The 22,950-nt window shown below is 34.6% G+C and overlaps 1 protein-coding gene and 1 long non-coding RNA gene across 4 annotated transcripts in view; one reads left to right on the top strand and one right to left on the bottom strand.

Moving 5' to 3' along the window:
* Positions 1-3,962, top strand: part of LOC141782013 (uncharacterized) — a 125,486-nt gene extending 121,524 nt beyond the window's left edge. The window contains exon 2 of the long non-coding RNA XR_012597008.1: positions 3,372-3,962. This is a non-coding gene — a long non-coding RNA (uncharacterized LOC141782013). The remainder of the gene's footprint in view (positions 1-3,371) is intronic.
* Positions 1-22,950, bottom strand: part of LOC141782012 (kinesin heavy chain-like) — a 159,754-nt gene that overhangs the window by 122,733 nt on the left and 14,071 nt on the right. For all 3 annotated transcript variants that reach the window (XR_012597007.1, XR_012597006.1, XM_074658032.1), the window contains exons 3-7: positions 9,395-9,468; positions 8,995-9,099; positions 5,716-5,764; positions 5,550-5,605; positions 4,225-4,312 (exon numbers count right to left, since the gene is read on the bottom strand). Coding sequence is in view for 1 of the 3 variants with exons in the window: in XM_074658032.1 (XP_074514133.1) it covers positions 4,225-4,312; positions 5,550-5,605; positions 5,716-5,764; positions 8,995-9,099; positions 9,395-9,468 (372 nt within the window). In the remaining 2 variants the exon portion in view is untranslated. The remainder of the gene's footprint in view (positions 1-4,224; positions 4,313-5,549; positions 5,606-5,715; positions 5,765-8,994; positions 9,100-9,394; positions 9,469-22,950) is intronic.

Below are 22,950 nucleotides of genomic sequence, written 5' to 3'. Positions count from 1 at the left end.
AAGATTGTTGGTGGAACAAATCCATGACAAACCAGAGGTCATTCCAGGACGCAGAGCTGTAGTCTTACACACTTCTCTGCGCTTCCATTAGAGCAGTTACCCACCCATAGCTTAACCCCAAACCTAACTGAGACTGTGTCTGCCCCACCTAAATTAATTAAATCAAAAGTAAACAGAAGAGGAGCTAAACATAATAATCTAATAAAATCTAACACTAGCACTGCAATAAAGCAACAAAACAGGAGAATTAAATGTGGACTCTTAAATATCAGATCTCTGTCATCTAAAGCTCTACTAGTAAATGATTTAATATCAGATAATCACATTGATTGATTTTGTCTTACTGAAACCTGGCTGTGTCAGGAAGAATATGTCAGCCTAAACGAATCCACTCCCCCGAGTCATATTAATACTCACATTCCTCGAGACACCGGCCGAGGAGGTGGAGTTGCAGCCATCTTCGACTCAAGCCTATTAATAAACCCTCAAACTAAACTAAATTATAACTCATTTGAAAGCCTTGTTCTTAGTCTTTCACACCCAACCTGGAAAGCACTACAGCCAATTCTCTTTGTTATAGTGTACCGCGCTCCAGGCCCACATTCAGAATTTCTATCTGAATTCTCAGAGTTTCTATCAAGCTTAGTCCTGAAAACAGATAAAGTCATTATAGTAGGTGATTTTAATATTCATGTGGACGTTGATAATGATAGCCTCAGTACTGCGTTTATCTCTTTATTAGATTCAATTGGTTTCTCGCAGAACGTGCATAAACCCACTCACCGCTTTAACCACACCCTCGACCTTGTTATGTCATATGGCGTTGAAATTGAACATTTAATTGTTTTTCCACAGAACTCTCTTTTATCAGACCATTATTTAATCACTTTTGAATTCTTATTACTAGACTATACACCATCAGATAAAAGTGTGTACACTAGATGTCTATCCGATAGTGTTGTAGCTAAATTTAAGGAAGCGATTCCATCAGCATTAAATTCAATACCATGTCTCAATATAACAGAGGACTCGTATGTTAATTTTAGCCCTACCCAAATTGATCATCTTGTAGATAGTGCTACAGACTCACTGCGAGTCACACTTGATTCTGTTGCCCCTCTAAAAAAGAAGTTAGTAAAACAAAGGAAGTCAGCTCCATGGTATAACCCTCAAACACGCAAATTAAAGCAAGCATCGAGGAAACTGGAAAGGATATGGCGTTCCACCAAACAGGAAGAATCTCATTTAGTCTGGCAAGATAGTCTTAAAACATATAGGAAGGCTCTCTGTGATGCCAGAGCAGCCCATTACTCATCATTAATAGAGAAAAATAAGAACAACCCTAGGTTTCTATTCAGCACTGTAGCCAGGCTGACAGAAAGTCACAGCTCTATTGAGCCATGTATTCCTACAACCCTCAGTAGTAGTGACTTCATGAGTTTCTTTAATGATAAAATCATAACTATTAGAGACAAAATTAATCACCTCCTACCGTCAACTGGTACCAATTTATCCTCAAACTTAGGAACCTTAGAAACAGCTGTACAACCTGATATATATTTAGACTGCTTTTCTCCTATCGATCTCCACAAATTAACCTCACTGATCTCCTCATCTAAATCATCTACCTGTCTCCTAGACCCCATCCCAACTAGACTGCTAAAAGAAGTTTTACCTCTAGTTAGCACCTCTTTACTGGATATGATCAATGTGTCTTTACTAACAGGCTATGTACCACAGTCCTTTAAAGTAGCTGTAATTAAACCTCTTCTTAAAAAGCCCACTCTTGATCCAGAGGTCCTAGCCAACTATAGACCTATATCGAACCTTCCCTTTACCTCCAAAATACTCGAAAAAGTAGTTGCCAGTCAGCTGTGTGACTTTCTACAGAACAATCATTTATTGGAGGATTATCAGTCAGGATTTAGAGTGCACCATAGCACAGAGACAGCACTAGTGAAAATTACAAATGACCTTCTAATGGCATCGGACAAAGGACTTGTCTCTGTACTTGTCTTGCTAGATCTCAGTGCTGCTTTCGACACCATTGACCATGACATCCTATTACAAAGACTGGAACATTTAATTGGCATTAAAGGAACTGCACTAAGTTGGTTTAAGTCCTATTTATCAGATCGATCTCAGTTTGTACATGTCAACGATGAGTCCTCCATGCACGCCAAAGTTAGTCACGGAGTTCCACAGGGTTCTGTACTTGGACCAATTCTATTTACCTTATATATGCTTCCCTTAGGCAATGTTATTAGAAAACACTCCATAAACTTTCATTGTTATGCAGATGATACTCAATTATATCTATCAATCAAGCCAGACGAAACAAACCAGTTAACTAAACTTAAAGCATGCCTTAAGGACATAAAAACCTGGATGACCTGCAATTTCCTGATGTTAAACTCAGACAAAACTGAAGTTATTGTACTAGGCCCTGAGCACCTCCGAAACAAATTATCTAATGATATAGTTACTTTAGATGGCATTGCCCTGGCCTCCAGCACCACCGTAAGGAATCTGGGAGTTGTCTTCGACCAGGATATGTCCTTTAACTCTCACATAAAACAAACCTCACGGACTGCCTTCTTTCATCTACGTAACATTGTGAAGATCAGACACATCCTGTGTCAAAATGATGCAGAAAAATTAGTCCATGCATTTGTTACCTCTAGACTCGATTACTGCAATTCCTTATTATCAGGCTGCTCCAATAAGTCTCTTAAGACTCTCCAGTTGATCCAGAATGCTGCAGCACGTGTACTGACTAGAACTAGAAAAAGAGATCATATTACGCCTGTATTAGCTTCTCTGCACTGGCTGCCTGTAAAATCCAGAATAGATTTTAAAATCGTCCTCCTCCCCTACAAAGCGCTAAACGGTCAGGCCCCATCATATCTTAAAGAGCTCATAGTACCCTACTATCCCACTAGAGCACTGCGCTCACAGAATGCAGGGTTACTTGAGGTTCCTAGAGTCTCCAAAAGTAGAATGGGAGCAAGAGCCTTCAGCTATCAAGCTCCTCTTCTCTGGAACCAGCTCCCAGTTTCAGTCCGGGAGGCAGACACCGTCTCTACATTTAAGAGTAGGCTAAAGACTTTCCTCTTTGATAACGCTTATACTTAAGCTGCTATAGGCATAGACTGCCGGGGGACTTCCTATGACACACTGTCATAAGGAACTTCCTATGACACACTGAGCTCCCCTCTCCTTCTGTATATACTCATGTCCCATGTCCATGTTGTTACTAACTTCATTCCTTCCCGGGAGTCCTTGTGCCTCCTTGTCTCGCAGCTAACCGTGGAGCGGGGTCACACCTGGAGTGAGGTCATACCTGGAGCGGGATCACACCAGGGAGCGAGGTTATACCTGGAGCATGGGTACACTTGGAGCAGGGTTTCACCTGGATCTTGGTGGTCTCCGGTATTGTGGCTGCATCTGCTGCCGCGTCGGTGCCTGCTTGACACCAACTGCTACCATCCCTAATTAACTACGTCTGTACGAGGGACTACCAATGCTAACGAGGGATTTCCAACACCTAATGACAATGTGGCAGCCTGGAGAATAACACTTCTCAATCACTGCCAAAGACATCAAGAGCTCCCAGCAAGCATGCTGATGCTGCAGGAACCAACGCACGGGCATCGATCGCAGGGACGTCCCACACCAACACACATGGACGTACTGAGGACAGATGCTGGACAGTGCTGGCTTTCCGATAGTTGTATTATCACTCTTTCCATCCACCACTATTGGTTTTGTGTTATCAGTCCTACTTGTATTAGCTATTACAGCTGCTAGACTGCTATTGTGGCTGCTTCTCTCTCTCTCTCTCTCTCTCTCTCTCTCTCTCTCTCTCTCTCTCTCTCTCTCTCTCTCTCTCTCTCTCTCTCTCTCTCTCTCTCTCTCTCTCTCTCTCTCTCTCTCTCTCTCTCTCTCTCTCTCTCTCTCTATCCCCCCAGCCGGTCTCGGCAGATGGCCGCCCGCCCTGCGCCCGGTTCTGCTCCAGGTTTCTTCCCAGTAATCGGGGAGTTTTTCCTGGCCACAGCGCGCTTGGTGGATCCTGTTGGGTCTCTAAACTCTGGTGTACGGTCATAGACCTGCTCTACATATAAAGCGTCTTGAGATAACTTCTGTTGTGATTTGACGCTATACAAAAATAAATTGATTTGATTTGATTTGATTTAGTAGTAGTAGTAGTAGTAGTAGACTCACTGGTGACGGCGACGTGTCTGTTGGCTTTCCCCTCATCGATGACGTCCATGACCTCATCAGGACTAGAAACGAAGCGCTCCGTACAGCCCTGACAGGAAACACACATCAGTAAAGCACCGTTACTGTAATACTGGTAAAGTAAAGTACTGTTACTGTAGTACTGGTAAAGTAAAGCACCGTTACTGTAATACTGGTAAAGTAAAGTACCGTTACTGTAGTACTGGTAAAGTAAAGCACCGTTACTGTAATACTGGTAAAGTAAAGTACCGTTACTGTAGTACTGGTAAAGTAAAGCACCGTTACTGTAGTACTGGTAAAGTAAAGCACCGTTACTGTAATACTGGTAAAGTAAAGCACCGTTACTGTAGTACTGGTAAAGTAAAGCACCGTTACTGTAGTACTGGTAAAGTAAAGCACCGTTACTGTAGTACTGGTAAAGTAAAGTACCGTTACTGTAGTACTGGTAAAGTAAGGCACCGTTACTGTAGTACTGGTAAAGTAAAGTACTGTTACTGTAGTACTGGTAAAGTAAAGCACCGTTACTGTAGTACTGGTAAAGTAAAGCACCGTTACTGTAGTACTGGTAAAGTAAAGTACCGTTACTGTAGTACTGGTAAAGTAAAGTACCGTTACTGTAGTACTGGTAAAGTAAGGTACCGTTACTGTAGTACTGGTAAAGTAAAGTACTGTTACTGTAGTACTGGTAAAGTAAGGTACTGTTACTGTAGTACTGGTAAAGTACTGTTACTGTAATACTGGTAAAGTAAAGTACTGTTACTGTAGTACTGGTAAAGTAAAGTACTGTTACTGTAGTACTGGTAAAGTAAGGTACTGTTACTGTAATACTGGTAAAGTACTGTTACTGTAATACTGGTAAAGTAAAGTACTGTTACTGTAATACTGGTAAAGTAAAGTACTGTTACTGTAGTACTGGTAAAGTAAAGTACTGTTACTGTAGTACTGGTAAAGTAAGGTACCGTTACTGTAGTACTGGTAAAGTAAAGTACTGTTACTGTAGTACTGGTAAAGTAAGGTACTGTTACTGTAGTACTGGTAAAGTACTGTTACTGTAATACTGGTAAAGTAAAGTACTGTTACTGTAGTACTGGTAAAGTAAGGCACTGTTACTGTAGTACTGGTAAAGTAAAGTACTGTTACTGTAGTACTGGTAAAGTAAGGCACTGTTACTGTAGTACTGGTAAAGTAAAGTACTGTTACTGTAGTACTGGTAAAGTAAAGTATCTCTCTCAGCCTGAGAGAGATACTTTAGTAAATAAGTAATAAAATAATAATAATATAAATAACAGATATTAAAGAGTCGGTACCTTGACAAAGGGAACCCTGTTCTTGTCCTCGTGAACAGCCAGGTTGGTCTTTGACACTGAAACATCAATCACGTCAGTCAGCAGCTGATTTCATTCATCAACACTCAGTTTAAAATGAAGTAATTAATTCATTTATTAAATTAAATTAATCAGATATGATCCTCACCGTCCAGTAAGTCTCTGATTTTATCCAGATAGATTTCAAAATAAGAGACCTGCAGGGAGAAACAGACACGTTTGATGTATTAATACAAGTTATTATTACACTATACTACAATACTCGATTCTGTTTGGTCAATCACGGCGTTCTGCAGTCTGTAATTTCTCTATAACAGACCGTTGCTATGTATAACAGACCGTTGCTACGTCTAACAGACCGTTGCTACGTATAACAGACCGTTGCTACGTATAACAGACCGTTGCTACGTAAAACAGACCGTTGCTACGTCTAGCAGACCGTTGCTACGTATAACAGACCGTTGCTACGTCTAGCAGACCGTTGCTACGTATAACAGACCGTTGCTACGTATCACAGACCGTTGCTACGTATAACAGCCCGTTGCTACGTATAACAGCCCGTTGCTACGTATAACAGACCGTTGCTACGCTATGGGCACCGTACAGATGTCGGACTCTGGCGGTCCGTTTTTATGTCAAATGATTGATTTCTCCTGCCCCGTCGGGGATTCCACTACGATGACCGGCTCGCTGTACATTATATGTTAGTATAATATTTACAGTATGTTCATCATATACGTGTTACTACGGGCCGAAGAGGACTCAACAGGATTCACTCCAGAGTCCAACGAGAGGATTTTAACCCTTTTAATATATATTTTAATTAAATCAGTTACGATAAATATATATATATATATATACATACACATTACACTTTACCATTATATATATATATAATTTTAACAGCTAAAATGATGAAAATTAAACACAAATTCTAAACGTTATATTTCTAGTCTTCGTTAAATTTAATAATCATAGATTTTTAACTCCATTGTTTTTTCTATTAATCCATATGCTGTAAATGATTAATACTAACGATAATAATAATAATATATTATATATTATATATATATATACAGTATACTAATATCACTGCTACTCAGAGTGTTGTATTTATACTAGAAGTGAAGAGCAGCTGGTGGACAGACGGAGAGCCGGCGGGTCAGAGAACGCATCACTGATCTCTGACGCTGAGTCTCTGCAGGGCGGCAGATATACAGTGGAGGAAATAAGTATTTGATCCCTTGCCGATTTTGTAAGTTTGCCCACTGACAAAGAAAAGAACGGTCTATATTTTAATGGTTTATATTAACAGTGAGAGACAGAATATGAAAAAAAAAATCCAGAAAATCACATCATATAAAAGTTAAAAATTGATTTGCATTTGATTGTGGGAAATAAGTATTTGATCCCCTAGCAAAACATGACTCAGTACTTGGTGGAGAAACCGTTGTTGGCAAGCACAGAGGTCAGATGTTTCTTGTAGTTGGTCACCAGGTTTGCACACATCTCAGGAGGGATTTTGGTCTACTCTTCTTTGCAGATCATCTCGAAATCCTTTAGGTTTCGTGGCTGTCGCTTTGCAACTTGAAGCTTCAGCTCCCTCCACAGATTTTCTATGGAATTAAAGTCCGGAGACTGGCTAGACCACTCCATGACCTTAATATGCTTCTTCTTGAGCCACTCCTTTGCTGCCTTGGCCGTATGTTTTGGGTCATTGTCGTGCTGGAAGACCCATCAACGTCCCATTTTCAGTGTGAGGGAAGGAGGTTGTCGCCCAACATTTCACGGTACATGGCCCCGTCCATCCTCCCTTCGATGCGGTGAAGTCGTCCTGTCCCCGTAGCAGAGAAACACCCCCAAAGCATAATGTTTCCACCTCCATGCTTGACGGTGGGGATGGTGTTCTTGGGGTTATAGTCAGCAATTCTCTTCCTCCAAACACGGCGAGTTGAGTTGATGCCAAAGAGCTTAATTTTGGTCTCATCTGACCACATCACCTTCTCCCAAGCCTTCTCTGAATCATTCAGGTGTTCATTGGCAAACAGACGGGCCTGTACATGTGCCTTCTTGAGCAGGGGGACCTTGCGGGCGCTGCAGGATTTTAATCCATCACGGCGTAGTGTGTTACCAGTGGTTTTCTTGGTGATTGTGGTCCCAGCTGTCTTGAGATCATTAAGAAGTTCCTCCTGTGTAGTTCTGGGCTGATCCCTCACCTTTCTCATGATCATCGTTAACCCACAAGACGAGATCTTGCGTGGAGCCCCAGACAGAGGGCGATTGATGGTCATTTTGTGTTTCTTCCATTTCCGAATAATGGCACCAACAGTTGTCTCCTTCTCACCAAGCTGCTTGCTGATGGTCTTGTAGCCCATTCCAGTCTTGTGCAGGTCTACAATCTTGTCCCTGACATCCTTAGACAGCCCTTTGGTCTTGCCCATGGTGGAGAGGTTGGAATCTGATTGTGGACAGGTGTCTTTTATACAGGTAATGAATTGAGACAGTTGTCTTTTATACAGGTCACGAGTTGAGACAGTTGTCTTTTATACAGGTCACGAGTTGAGATTCAGAGTACTTTCTTAAAGCGAGAGGACTAATCTAACTGGTCTGTGGGGGCCAGAATTCTAGCTGGTTGCTAGGGGATCAAATACTTATTTCCCACAATAAAATGCAAATAAATGTATAACTTTTATATGATGTGATTTTCTGGATTTTTTTTTTTTATATTCTGTCTCTCACTGTTAAAATAAACCTACCATTAAAATTATAGACCGTTCTTTTCTTTGTAAGTGGGCAAACTTACAAAATCGGCAAGGGATCAAATACTTATTTCCTCCACTGTATATATATATAATATATATATATATATATTATATATTATTATATACTATATACAGACTGTATATATATTATTAGATATTATAAACAGACTGTGTTGTAAATATAATCTATATCATATTAGTGTATATAAATATAAATATGTGTAATAAAAGAGAGGAGTTTAAAAAGGATCTTAAATATTTAGTGAGTTCATTTCTGACACATTCATAATATTTATTCATTTTATATTTTTATTCATAATTTAATAATTTAACAGTTTGAATGAGACGTTATGTTATTTACATATTTATTATTATATTGTTTATTATTGCAGGTTACAGCAGACGAAGTGATTCTCAAGTCGGCAGCAGAGATAAACTGGAACTGGAAAATAAAAAAATCTGAAGTAAAACGCAGAATTAAAAATTATATTTTATATATATATATTATGTATAGATAAAGTATTATCTAAGAGAGTAAGAGAGATAGAGAGATAGAGATAGAGATAGAGAGAGAGAGAGAGAGAGAGAGAGACAGACAGGAGGAGCCGGGGATGGAACCGCCAGTTACACTGATGATGTCATCAGTGTAACGATGACCTCATCACCTTGATGTGGAACTCCAGGTTCTCGTCCATGGCGTAGATATGGTCGAAGATGTCTCTGGAGATACGAGGGATGATTCCCATCAGACACGGGTCGTGGAGATTCCCCTGGAAAATAACAGAAATATAGAATATAGAATATATATAATAAAAATAATAATAACAATAACAATAATAATAATATATAATAAATAATAAATAAATTACATATATATATATATAAATAAATGTATATGTACATAAACATTTATTTATATATTATTTATATTTATTTATATATATATATATATATATATATATATATGTATATATATATATATATATATATATATATATACATGCATAAGACTGCATGTGTTAATATTTATGGATGGATGGATGGATAGATAGATATCAGACTGACCTCCATGGTGTGGGTCTTTCCTGATGCTGTCTGGCCGTAAGCAAAGATGGTCCCGTTATAACCTCCCAACACATCTGAAACACACACAACATACAATCAACACACATACGAGATACAATCAACATACAATCACAACACAATCAACATGGAATCAACATACAATCAACACACATACAACACACAATCAACATATAGTCAACGTACAAACATACGATCAACATATAATCAACAACCAGTCAACATACGATCAACATACAATCAACAACCAGTCAACATACGATCAACATATAATCAACAACCAGTCAACATACGATCAACATACAATCAACAACCAGTCAACATACGATCAACATATAATCAACAACCAGTCAACATACGATCAACATACAATCAACCAGTCAACATACGATCAACATACGATCAACATACAATCAACATACAGTCAACATACAGTCAACATATGATTAACATACAATTAACATACAATCAACATACAGTCAACATACAGTCAACATACAATCAACATACAGTCAACATACAGTCAACATACAATCAACATACAGTCAAAATACAATCAACATACAATTAACATACAATCAACATACAGTCAACATACAGTCAACATACGATTAACATGCAATTAACATACAGTCAACATACAGTGAACATACAGTCAACATACGATTAACATACAATTAACATACAATCAACATAAAATCCACATACAGTCAACATACAGTCAACATACAGTCAACATACGATTAACATACAATTAACATACAATCAACATACAGTCAACATAAAATCCACATACAGTCAACATACAGTCAACATAAAATCCACATACAGTCAACATACAATCAACATACGATCAACATACAATCAACATACGATCAACATACAATTAACATACAATATACACAGTCAACATACGATCAACATACAATCAACATACAGTCAAAATACAATCAACATACAGTCAACATACAGTCAACATACAATCAACATAGTCAACATACAATCAACATACAATCAACATACAGTCAACATACAATTAACATAGTCAACATACAATCAACACACATTAAACACACAATCAACATATAGTCAACGTACAATCATACGATCAACATATAATCAACAACCAGTCAACATGCGATCAACATACAATCAACAACCAGTCAACATACGATCAACATACAATCAACATACAGTCAACATACAGACAACATACAATCAACATATAATCAACAACCAGTCAACATACGATCAACATACAATAAAAATACAGTCAACATACAGACAACATACGATCAACATACAATCAACCAGTCAACATACGATCAACATACAATCAACATACAATCAACATACAGTCAACATACAATCAACATACAGTCAACATACAGTCAACATACGATTAACATACAATTAACATACAATCAACATACAGTCAACATACAATCAACATACAGTCAACATACAGTCAACATACAATCAACATACAGTCAAAATACAATCAACATACAATTAACATACAATCAACATACAGTCAACATACGATTAACATGCAATTAACATAGTCAACATACAGTCAACATACAGTCAACAAAAGATTAACATACAATTAACATACAATCAACATACAGTCAACATAAAATCCACATAGTCAACATACAGTCAACATACGATTAACATACAATTAACATACAGTCAACATACAATCAACATACAGTCAACATACGGTCAACATACAGTCAACATACAATCAACATAGTGAACATAGAGTCAACATACGATCAACATATAATCAACATAGTCAACATACAGAAAACATACGATCAACATACAATCAACATACGATCAACATACAGTCAAAATACAATCAACATACAGTCAACATACAGTCAACATACAATCAACATACAGTCAAAATACAATCAACATACAATTAACATACAATCAACATACAGTCAACATACAGTCAACATACAGTCAACATACGATTAACATGCAATTAACATACAGTCAACATACAGTCAACATACGATTAACATAGAATTAACATACAATCAACATACAGTCAATATAAAATCCACATACAGTCAACATACAATCAACATACAGTCAACATAGAGTCAACATACGATCAACATACAGTCAACATACAGTCAACATACAATCAACATACAGTCAAAATACAATCAACATACAATTAACATACAATCAACATACAGTCAACATACAGTCAACATACGATTAACATGCAATTAACATACAGTCAACATAGTCAACATACAGTCAACATACGATTAACATACAATTAACATACAATCAACATACAGTCAACATAAAATCCACATACAGTCAACATACAGTCAACATACAGTCAACATACGATTAACATACAATTAACATACAATCAACATACAGTCAACATAAAATCCACATACAGTCAACATACAATCAACATACAGTCAACATAGAGTCAACATACGATCAACATATAATCAACATAAGTCAACATACAGAAAACATACGATCAACATACAATCAACATACGATCAACATACAATTAACATACAATCAACACAGTCAACATACGATCAACATACAATCAACATACAATCAACATACAGTCAAAATACAATCAACATACAGTCAACATACAGTCAACATACAATCAACATACAGTCAACATACAATCAACATACAATCAACATACAGTCAACATACAATTAACATACAGTCAACATACAATCAACACACATAAAACACACAATCAACATATAGTCAACGTACAAACATACGATCAACATATAATCAACAACCAGTCAACATACGATCAACATACAATCAACAACCAGTCAACATACGATCAACATACAATCAACATAGTCAACATACAGACAACATACAATCAACATATAATCAACAACCAGTCAACATACGATCAACATACAATAAAAATACAGTCAACATACAGACAACATACAATCAACATATAATCAACATCCAGTCAACATACGATCAACATACAATCAACAACCAGTCAACATACGATCAACATACAATCAACATAGTCAACATACAGACAACATACAATCAACATATAATCAACAACCAGTCAACATACGATCAACATACAATAAAAATACAGTCAACATACAGACAACATACAATCAACATATAATCAACAACCAGTCAACATACGATCAACATACAATCAACCAGTCAACATACAATCAACATACAATAAACATACAATCAACATACAGTCAACATACAATCAACATACAGTCAACATACAGTCAACATACGATTAACATACAATTAACATACAATCAACATACAGTCAACATACAGTCAACATACAATCGACATACAGTCAACATACAATCAACATACAGTCAAAATACAATCAACATACAATTAACATACAATCAACATACAGTCAACATACGATTAACATGCAATTAACATACAGTCAACATACAGTCAACATACGATTAACATAAAATTAACATACAATCAACATACAGTCAACATAAAATCCACATAGTCAACATACAGTCAACATACGATTAACATACAGTCAACATACAATCAACATACAGTCAACATACGATCAACATACAGTCAACATACAGTCAACATACAATCAACATAGTCAACATAGAGTCAACATACGATCAACATATAATCAACATACAGTCAACATACAGAAAACATACGATCAACATACAATCAACATACGATCAACATACAATTAACATACAATCAACAACCAGTCAACATACGATCAACATACAGTCAACATACAATCAACATACAGTCAACAACCAGTCAACATACAATCAACATACAGTCAAAATACAATCAACATACAGTCAACATACAGTCAACATACGATTAACATGCAATTAACATACAGTCAACATACAGTCAACATACAGTCAACATACGATTAACATACAATCAACATACAGTCAACATAAAATCCACATAGTCAACATACAGTCAACATACGATTAACATACAATTAACATACAATCAACATACAGTCAACATAAAATCCACATACAATCAACATACAGTCAACATAGAGTCAACATACGATCAACATATAATCAACATACAGTCAACATACAGAAAACATACGATCAACATACAATCAACATACGATCAACATACAATTAACATACAATCAACACAGTCAACATACGATCAACATACAATCAACATACAATCAACATACAGTCAAAATACAATCAACATACAGTCAACATACAGTCAACATACAATCAACATAGTCAACATACAATCAACATACAATCAACATACAGTCAACATACAATTAACATACAGTCAACATACAATCAACACACATAAAACACACAATCAACATATAGTCAACGTACAAACATACGATCAACATATAATCAACAACCAGTCAACATACGATCAACATACAATCAACAACCAGTCAACATACGATCAACATACAATCAACATACAGTCAACATACAGACAACATACAATCAACATATAATCAACAACCAGTCAACATACGATCAACGTACAATAAAAATACAGTCAACATACAGACAACATACAATCAACATATAATCAACAACCAGTCAACATACGATCAACATACAATCAACCAGTCAACATACGAACAACATACAATCAACATACAATCAACATACAGTCAACATACAGTTAACATACAGTCAACATACGATTAACATACAATTAACATACAATCAACATACAGTCAACATACAGTCAACATACAATCAACATACAGTCAACATACAGTCAAAATACAATCAACATACAATTAACATACAATCAACATACAGTCAACATACGATTAACATGCAATTAACATACAATCAACATACAGTCAACATACAGTCAACATACGATTAACATACAATTAACATAGTCAACATAAAATCCACATACAGTCAACATACAATCAACATACAGTCAACATACGATCAACATACAGTCAACATACAGTCAACATACAATCAACATAGTCAACATAGAGTCAACATACGATCAACATATAATCAACATACAGTCAACATACAGAAAACATACGATCAACATACAATCAACATACGATCAACATACAATTAACATACAATCAACAACCAGTCAACATAAGATCAACATACAGTCAACATATAATCAACATACAGTCAACATACAATCAACATACAGTCAACATACAGTCAACATACGATCAACATACACTCAACATACAATCAACATACGATCAACATACAGTCAACATACAGTCAACATACAATCAACATAGTCAACATACGATCAACATACAGTCAACATACAATCAACATAAAGTCAACATAAGATTAACATACAATCAACATACAATCAACATACAGTCAACATACGATCAACATAGTCAACATACAGTCAACATACAATCAACATACAGTCAACATACGATCAACATATAATCAACATACGATCAACATACAATCAACATGCAATCAACATACAATCAACATACAGTCAACATACGATCAACATACAATCAACATACAATCAATCAACATAGAATCAACATACAGTCAACTAACGATCAACATACAATAAACATACAGTCAACATACAGTCAATCAACATACAATCAACATACAGTCAACATACAGTCAACATACAATCAACATACAGTCAACATACGATCAACATATAATCAACATACGATCAACATACAATCAACATACAATCAACATAGTCAACATACGATCAACATACAATCAACATACAATCAATCATCATAGAATCAACATACAGTCAACTAACGATCAACATACAATAAACATACAGTCAACATACAGTCAATCAACATACAATCAACATACAGTCAAAATACAATCAACATACAGTCAACATACAGTCAACATACAATCAACATACAGTCAACATACAATCAACATACAATCAACATACAGTCAACATACAATTAACATAGAGTCAACATACAATCAACATACAGTCAACATACAGTCAACATACAGTCAAGATAGTCAACATACGATTAACATACAATTAACATACAGTCAACATACGATCAACATACAGTCAACATACAATCAACATACAGTCAACATACAGTCAACATACGATTAACATGCAATTAACATACAGTCAACATACAGTCAACATACGATTAACATGCAATTAACATACAATCAACATACAGTCAACATACAGTCAACATACGATTAACATACAATTAACATACAATCAACATACAGTCAACATACAATCAACATACAGTCAACATAGTCAACATACATTCAACATACAATCAACATACAGTCAACATACAATCAACATACAGTCAACATACAGTCAACATACGATCAACATACAATCAACATACAGTCAACATACGATTAACATACAATTAACATAGTCAACATAAAATCCACATACAGTCAACATACAATCAACATACAGTCAACATACGATCAACATACAGTCAACATACAGTCAACATACAATCAACATAGTCAACATAGAGTCAACATACGATCAACATATAATCAACATACAGTCAACATACAGAAAACATACGATCAACATACAATCAACATACGATCAACATACAATTAACATACAATCAACAACCAGTCAACATAAGATCAACATACAGTCAACATATAATCAACATACAGTCAACATACAATCAACATACAGTCAACATACAGTCAACATACGATCAACATACACTCAACATACAATCAACATACGATCAACATACAGTCAACATACAGTCAACATACAATCAACATAGTCAACATACGATCAACATACAGTCAACATACAATCAACATAAAGTCAACATAAGATTAACATACAATCAACATACAATCAACATACAGTCAACATACGATCAACATAGTCAACATACAGTCAACATACAATCAACATACAGTCAACATACGATCAACATATAATCAACATACGATCAACATACAATCAACATGCAATCAACATACAATCAACATACAGTCAACATACGATCAACATACAATCAACATACAATCAATCAACATAGAATCAACATACAGTCAACTAACGATCAACATACAATAAACATACAGTCAACATACAGTCAATCAACATACAATCAACATACAGTCAACATACAGTCAACATACAATCAACATACAGTCAACATACGATCAACATATAATCAACATACGATCAACATACAATCAACATACAATCAACATAGTCAACATACGATCAACATACAATCAACATACAATCAATCATCATAGAATCAACATACAGTCAACTAACGATCAACATACAATAAACATACAGTCAACATACAGTCAATCAACATACAATCAACATACAGTCAAAATACAATCAACATACAGTCAACATACAGTCAACATACAATCAACATACAGTCAACATACAATCAACATACAATCAACATACAGTCAACATACAATTAACATAGAGTCAACATACAATCAACATACAGTCAACATACAGTCAACATACAGTCAAGATAGTCAACATACGATTAACATACAATTAACATACAGTCAACATACGATCAACATACAGTCAACATACAATCAACATACAGTCAACATACAGTCAACATACGATTAACATGCAATTAACATACAGTCAACATACAGTCAACATACGATTAACATGCAATTAACATACAATCAACATACAGTCAACATACAGTCAACATACGATTAACATACAATTAACATACAATCAACATACAGTCAACATACAATCAACATACAGTCAACATAGTCAACATACATTCAACATACAATCAACATACAGTCAACATACAATCAACATACAGTCAACATACAGTCAACATACGATCAACATACAATCAACATACAGTCAACACAGTAAACATACAGTCAACATACAGTCAACATACAATCAACATACAGTCAACATATAATCAACATACAGTCAACATACAGTCAACATACGATCAACATACACTCAACATTAAATCAACATACGATCAACATACAGTCAACATACAGTCAACATACAATCAACATAGTCAACATACAGTCAACATACAGTCAACATAAGATTAACATACAATCAACATACAATCAACATACAGTCAATATACAGTCAACATACGATTAACATACAATTAACATACAATCAACATACAGTCAACATACAATCAACATAGTCAACATACAATCAACATACAATCAACATACAGTCAACATACGATCAACATACAATCAACATAGTCAACATACAGTCAACATAGTCAACATAAGATTAACATACAATCAACATACAGTCAACACACAGTAAACATACAGTCAACATACAGTCAACATACAATCAACATACAGTCAACATACGATCAACATACACTCAACATACAATCAACATACGATCAACATACAGTCAACATACAGTCAACACACAATCAACATACAGTCAACATAGTCAACACACGATTAACATACAATTAACATACAATCAACATACAGTCAACATACAGTAAACATACAGTCAACATACAATCAACATAGTCAACATAGAGTCAACATACGATCAACATAAAGTCAACATAAGATTAACATACAATCAACATACAATCAACATACAGTCAACATACAGTCAACATACAATTAACATACAGTCAACATACGATTAACATAAAATTAACATACAGTCAACATACAATCAACATACAGTCAACATAGTCAACACACGATTAACATACAATTAACATACAATCAACATACAGTCAACATACAGTAAACATGAGATTAACATAAAATTAACATACAATCAACATAAAATCAACATACAGTCAACATACAGTCAACATACGATTAACATGCAATTAACATACAATCAACATACAGTCAACATACAGTCAACATACGATTAACATACAATTAACATAGTCAACATACAATCAACATACAGTCAACATACGATCAACATACAGTCAACATACAGTCAACATACAATCAACATAGTCAACATAGAGTCAACATACGATCAACATATAATCAACATACAGTCAACATACAGAAAACATACGATCAACACACAATCAACATACGATCAACATACAATTAACATACAATCAACAACCAGTCAACATAAGATCAACATACAGTCAACATATAATCAACATACAGTCAACATACAATCAACATACAGTCAACATACAGTCAACATACGATCAACATACACTCAACATACAATCAACATACGATCAACATACAGTCAACATACAGTCAACATACAATCAACATAGTCAACATACGATCAACATACAGTCAACATACAATCAACATAAAGTCAACATAAGATTAACATACAATCAACATACAATCAACATACAGTCAACATACGATCAACATAGTCAACATACAGTCAACATACAATCAACATACAGTCAACATACGATCAACATATAATCAACATACGATCAACATACAATCAACATGCAATCAACATACAATCAACATACAATCAACATACAATCAACATACAATCAATCAACATAGAATCAACATACAGTCAACTAACGATCAACATAAAATAAACATACAGTCAATCAACATACAATCAACATACAGTCAACATACAGTCAACATACAATCAACATACAGTCAACATACAATCAACATATAATCAACATACGATCAACATACAATCAACATACAATCAACATAGTCAACATACGATCAACATACAATCAACATACAATCAATCATCATAGAATCAACATACAGTCAACTAACGATCAACATACAATAAACATACAGTCAACATACAGTCAATCAACATACAATCAACATACAGTCAAAATACAATCAACATACAGTCAACATACAGTCAACATACAATCAACATACAGTCAACATACAATCAACATACAATCAACATACAGTCAACATACAATTAACATACAGTCAACATACAATCAACATACAGTCAACATACAGTCACCATACAGTCAAGATACAGTCAACATACGATTAACATACAATTAACATACAGTCAACATACGATCAACATACAGTCAACATACAATCAACATACAGTCAACATACAGTCAACATACGATTAACATGCAATTAACATACAGTCAACATACAGTCAACATACGATTAACATGCAATTAACATACAGTCAACATACAGTCAACATACAGTCAACATACGATTAACATACAATTAACATACAATCAACCTACAGTCAACATACAGTCAACATAGTCAACATACGATTAACATGCAATTAACATACAATCAACATTCAGTCAACATACAGTCAACATACGATTAACATACAATTAACATACAATCAACATACAGTCAACATACAATCAACATACAATCAACATACAGTCAACATAGTCAACATACATTCAACATACAATCAACATACAGTCAACATACAATCAACATACAGTCAACATACAGTCAACATACGATCAACATACAATCAACATACAGTCAACACAGTAAACATACAGTCAACATACAGTCAACATACAATCAACATACAGTCAACATATAATCAACATACAGTCAACATACAGTCAACATACGATCAACATACACTGAACATTAAATCAACATACGATCAACATACAGTCAACATACAGTCAACATACAATCAACATACAGTCAACATACAGTCAACATACAGTCAACATAAGATTAACATACAATCAACATACAATCAACATACAGTCAATATACAGTCAACATACGATTAACATACAATTAACATACAATCAACATACAGTCAACATACAATCAACATAGTCAACATACAATCAACATACAGTCAACATACGATCAACATACAATCAACATAGTCAACATACAGTCAACATACAGTCAACATACAGTCAACATACAATCAACATACAGTCAACACACAGTAAACATAGTCAACATACAGTCAACATACAATCAACATACAGTCAACATACGATCAACATACACTCAACATACAATCAACATACGATCAACATACAGTCAACATACAGTCAACACACAATCAACATACAGTCAACATACGATCAACATACAGTCAACATACAGTCAACATACAATCAACATAAAGTCAACATAAGATTAACATACAATCAACATACAATCAACATACAGTCAACATAGTCAACATACAATTAACATACAGTCAACATACGATTAACATAAAATTAACATACAATCAACATAAAATCAACATACAGTCAACATACAGTCAACATACGATTAACATGCAATTAACATACAATCAACATACAGTCAACATACAGTCAACATACGATTAACACAATTAACATACAGTCAACATACAGTCAACATACAATCAACATACAGTCAATATACAGTCAACATACAATCAACATAGTCAAAATACAATCAACATACAATTAACATACAATCAACATACAGTCAACATACAGTCAACATACGATTAACATGCAATTAACATAGTCAACATACAGTCAACATACGATTAACATAAAATTAACATACAATCAACATAAAATCAACATACAGTCAACATATAATCAACATACAGTCAACATACAATCAACATACAGTCAACATACAGTCAACATACGATCAACATACACTTAACATACAATCAACATAGTCAACATACAGTCAACATACAGTCAACATAACATTAACATACAATCAACATACAGTCAACACACAGTAAACATACAGTCAACATACAATCAACATACAGTCAACATACGATTAACATACAATCAACATAGTCAACATACAGTCAACATAAGATTAACATACAATCAACATACAGTCAACATACGATTAACATACAGTCAACATACAGTCAACATACGATCAACATACAGTCAACATAAAGTCAACATACAATTAACATACAGTCAACATAGTCAACATACAATTAACATACAGTCAACATAAAATCAACATAGAGTCAACATACAGTCAACATACAATTAACATAGTCAACATACAGTCAACATAAAATCAACATACAGTGAACATACAGTCAACATACAATAAACATACAGTCAACATACAATCAATCAACATACAATCAACATACAGTCAACATACAATCAACACACAGTCAACTAACGATCAACATACAATAAACATACAGTCAACATACAATCAATCAACATACAATCAACATACAGTCAAAATAGAATCAACATACAGTCAACATACAATCAACATACAGTCAACATACAATCAACATACAGTCAACATACAGTCAACTAACGATCAACATACAATAAACATACAGTCAACATACAATCAACATACAGTCAAAATACAATCAACATACAGTCAACATACAATCAACATACAGTCAACATACAATCAACATACAGTCAACATACAATCAACATACAGTCAAAATACAGTCAACATACAATCAACATACAGTCAACATATGATCAACATAGTCAACATACAGTCAACATACAATCAACATAAAGTCAACATAAGATTAACATACAATCAACATACAGTCAACATACAGTCAACATACAATTAACATACAGTCAACATACGATTAACATACAATTAGCATACAGTCAACATACAGTCAACATACAATCAACATACAGTCAACATACAGTCAACATACGATTAACATACAATTAACATACAATCAACATACAGTCAACATACAGTCAACATACAGTAAACATGCGATTAACATAAAATTAACATACAATCAACATACAGTCAACATACGATTAACATGCAATTAACATATAATCAACATACAGTCAACATACAGTCAACATACGATTAACATACAATTAACATACAATCAACATACAGTCAACATACAGTCAACATACAATCAACATAGTCAATATACAGTCAACATACAATCAACATAGTCAAAATACAATCAACATACAATTAACATACAACCAACATACAGTCAACATACAGTCAACATACAGTCAACATACGATTAACATGCAATTAACATAGTCAACATACAGTCAACATACGATTAACATAAAATTAACATACAATCAACATAAAATCAACATACAGTCAACATACAGTCGACATACAGTCAACATACGATTAACATGCAATTAACATACAATCAACATACAGTCAAAATACAGTCAACATACAGTCAACATATAATCAACATACAGTCAACATACAATCAACATACAGTCAACATACGATCAACATACACTTAACATACAATCAACATACAGTCAACATAAGATTAACATACAATCAACATACAGTCAACACACAGTAAACATACAGTCAACATACAATCAACATACAGTCAACATACGATTAACATACAATCAACATACAGTCAACATAGTCAACATACAGTCAACACAAGATTAACATAAAATCAACATACAGTCAACACACAGTAAACATACAGTCAACATACAGTCAACATACAATTAACATAGTCAACATACAGTCAACATACGATCA

This window comes from Sebastes fasciatus, chromosome 14, assembly GCF_043250625.1.
Source record: "Sebastes fasciatus isolate fSebFas1 chromosome 14, fSebFas1.pri, whole genome shotgun sequence".
Taxonomy (NCBI): Eukaryota; Metazoa; Chordata; class Actinopteri; order Perciformes; family Sebastidae; genus Sebastes; species Sebastes fasciatus.
Note: the sequence above shows the minus strand (reverse complement) of the source record. Positions and strands in the feature narration are given on the sequence as shown.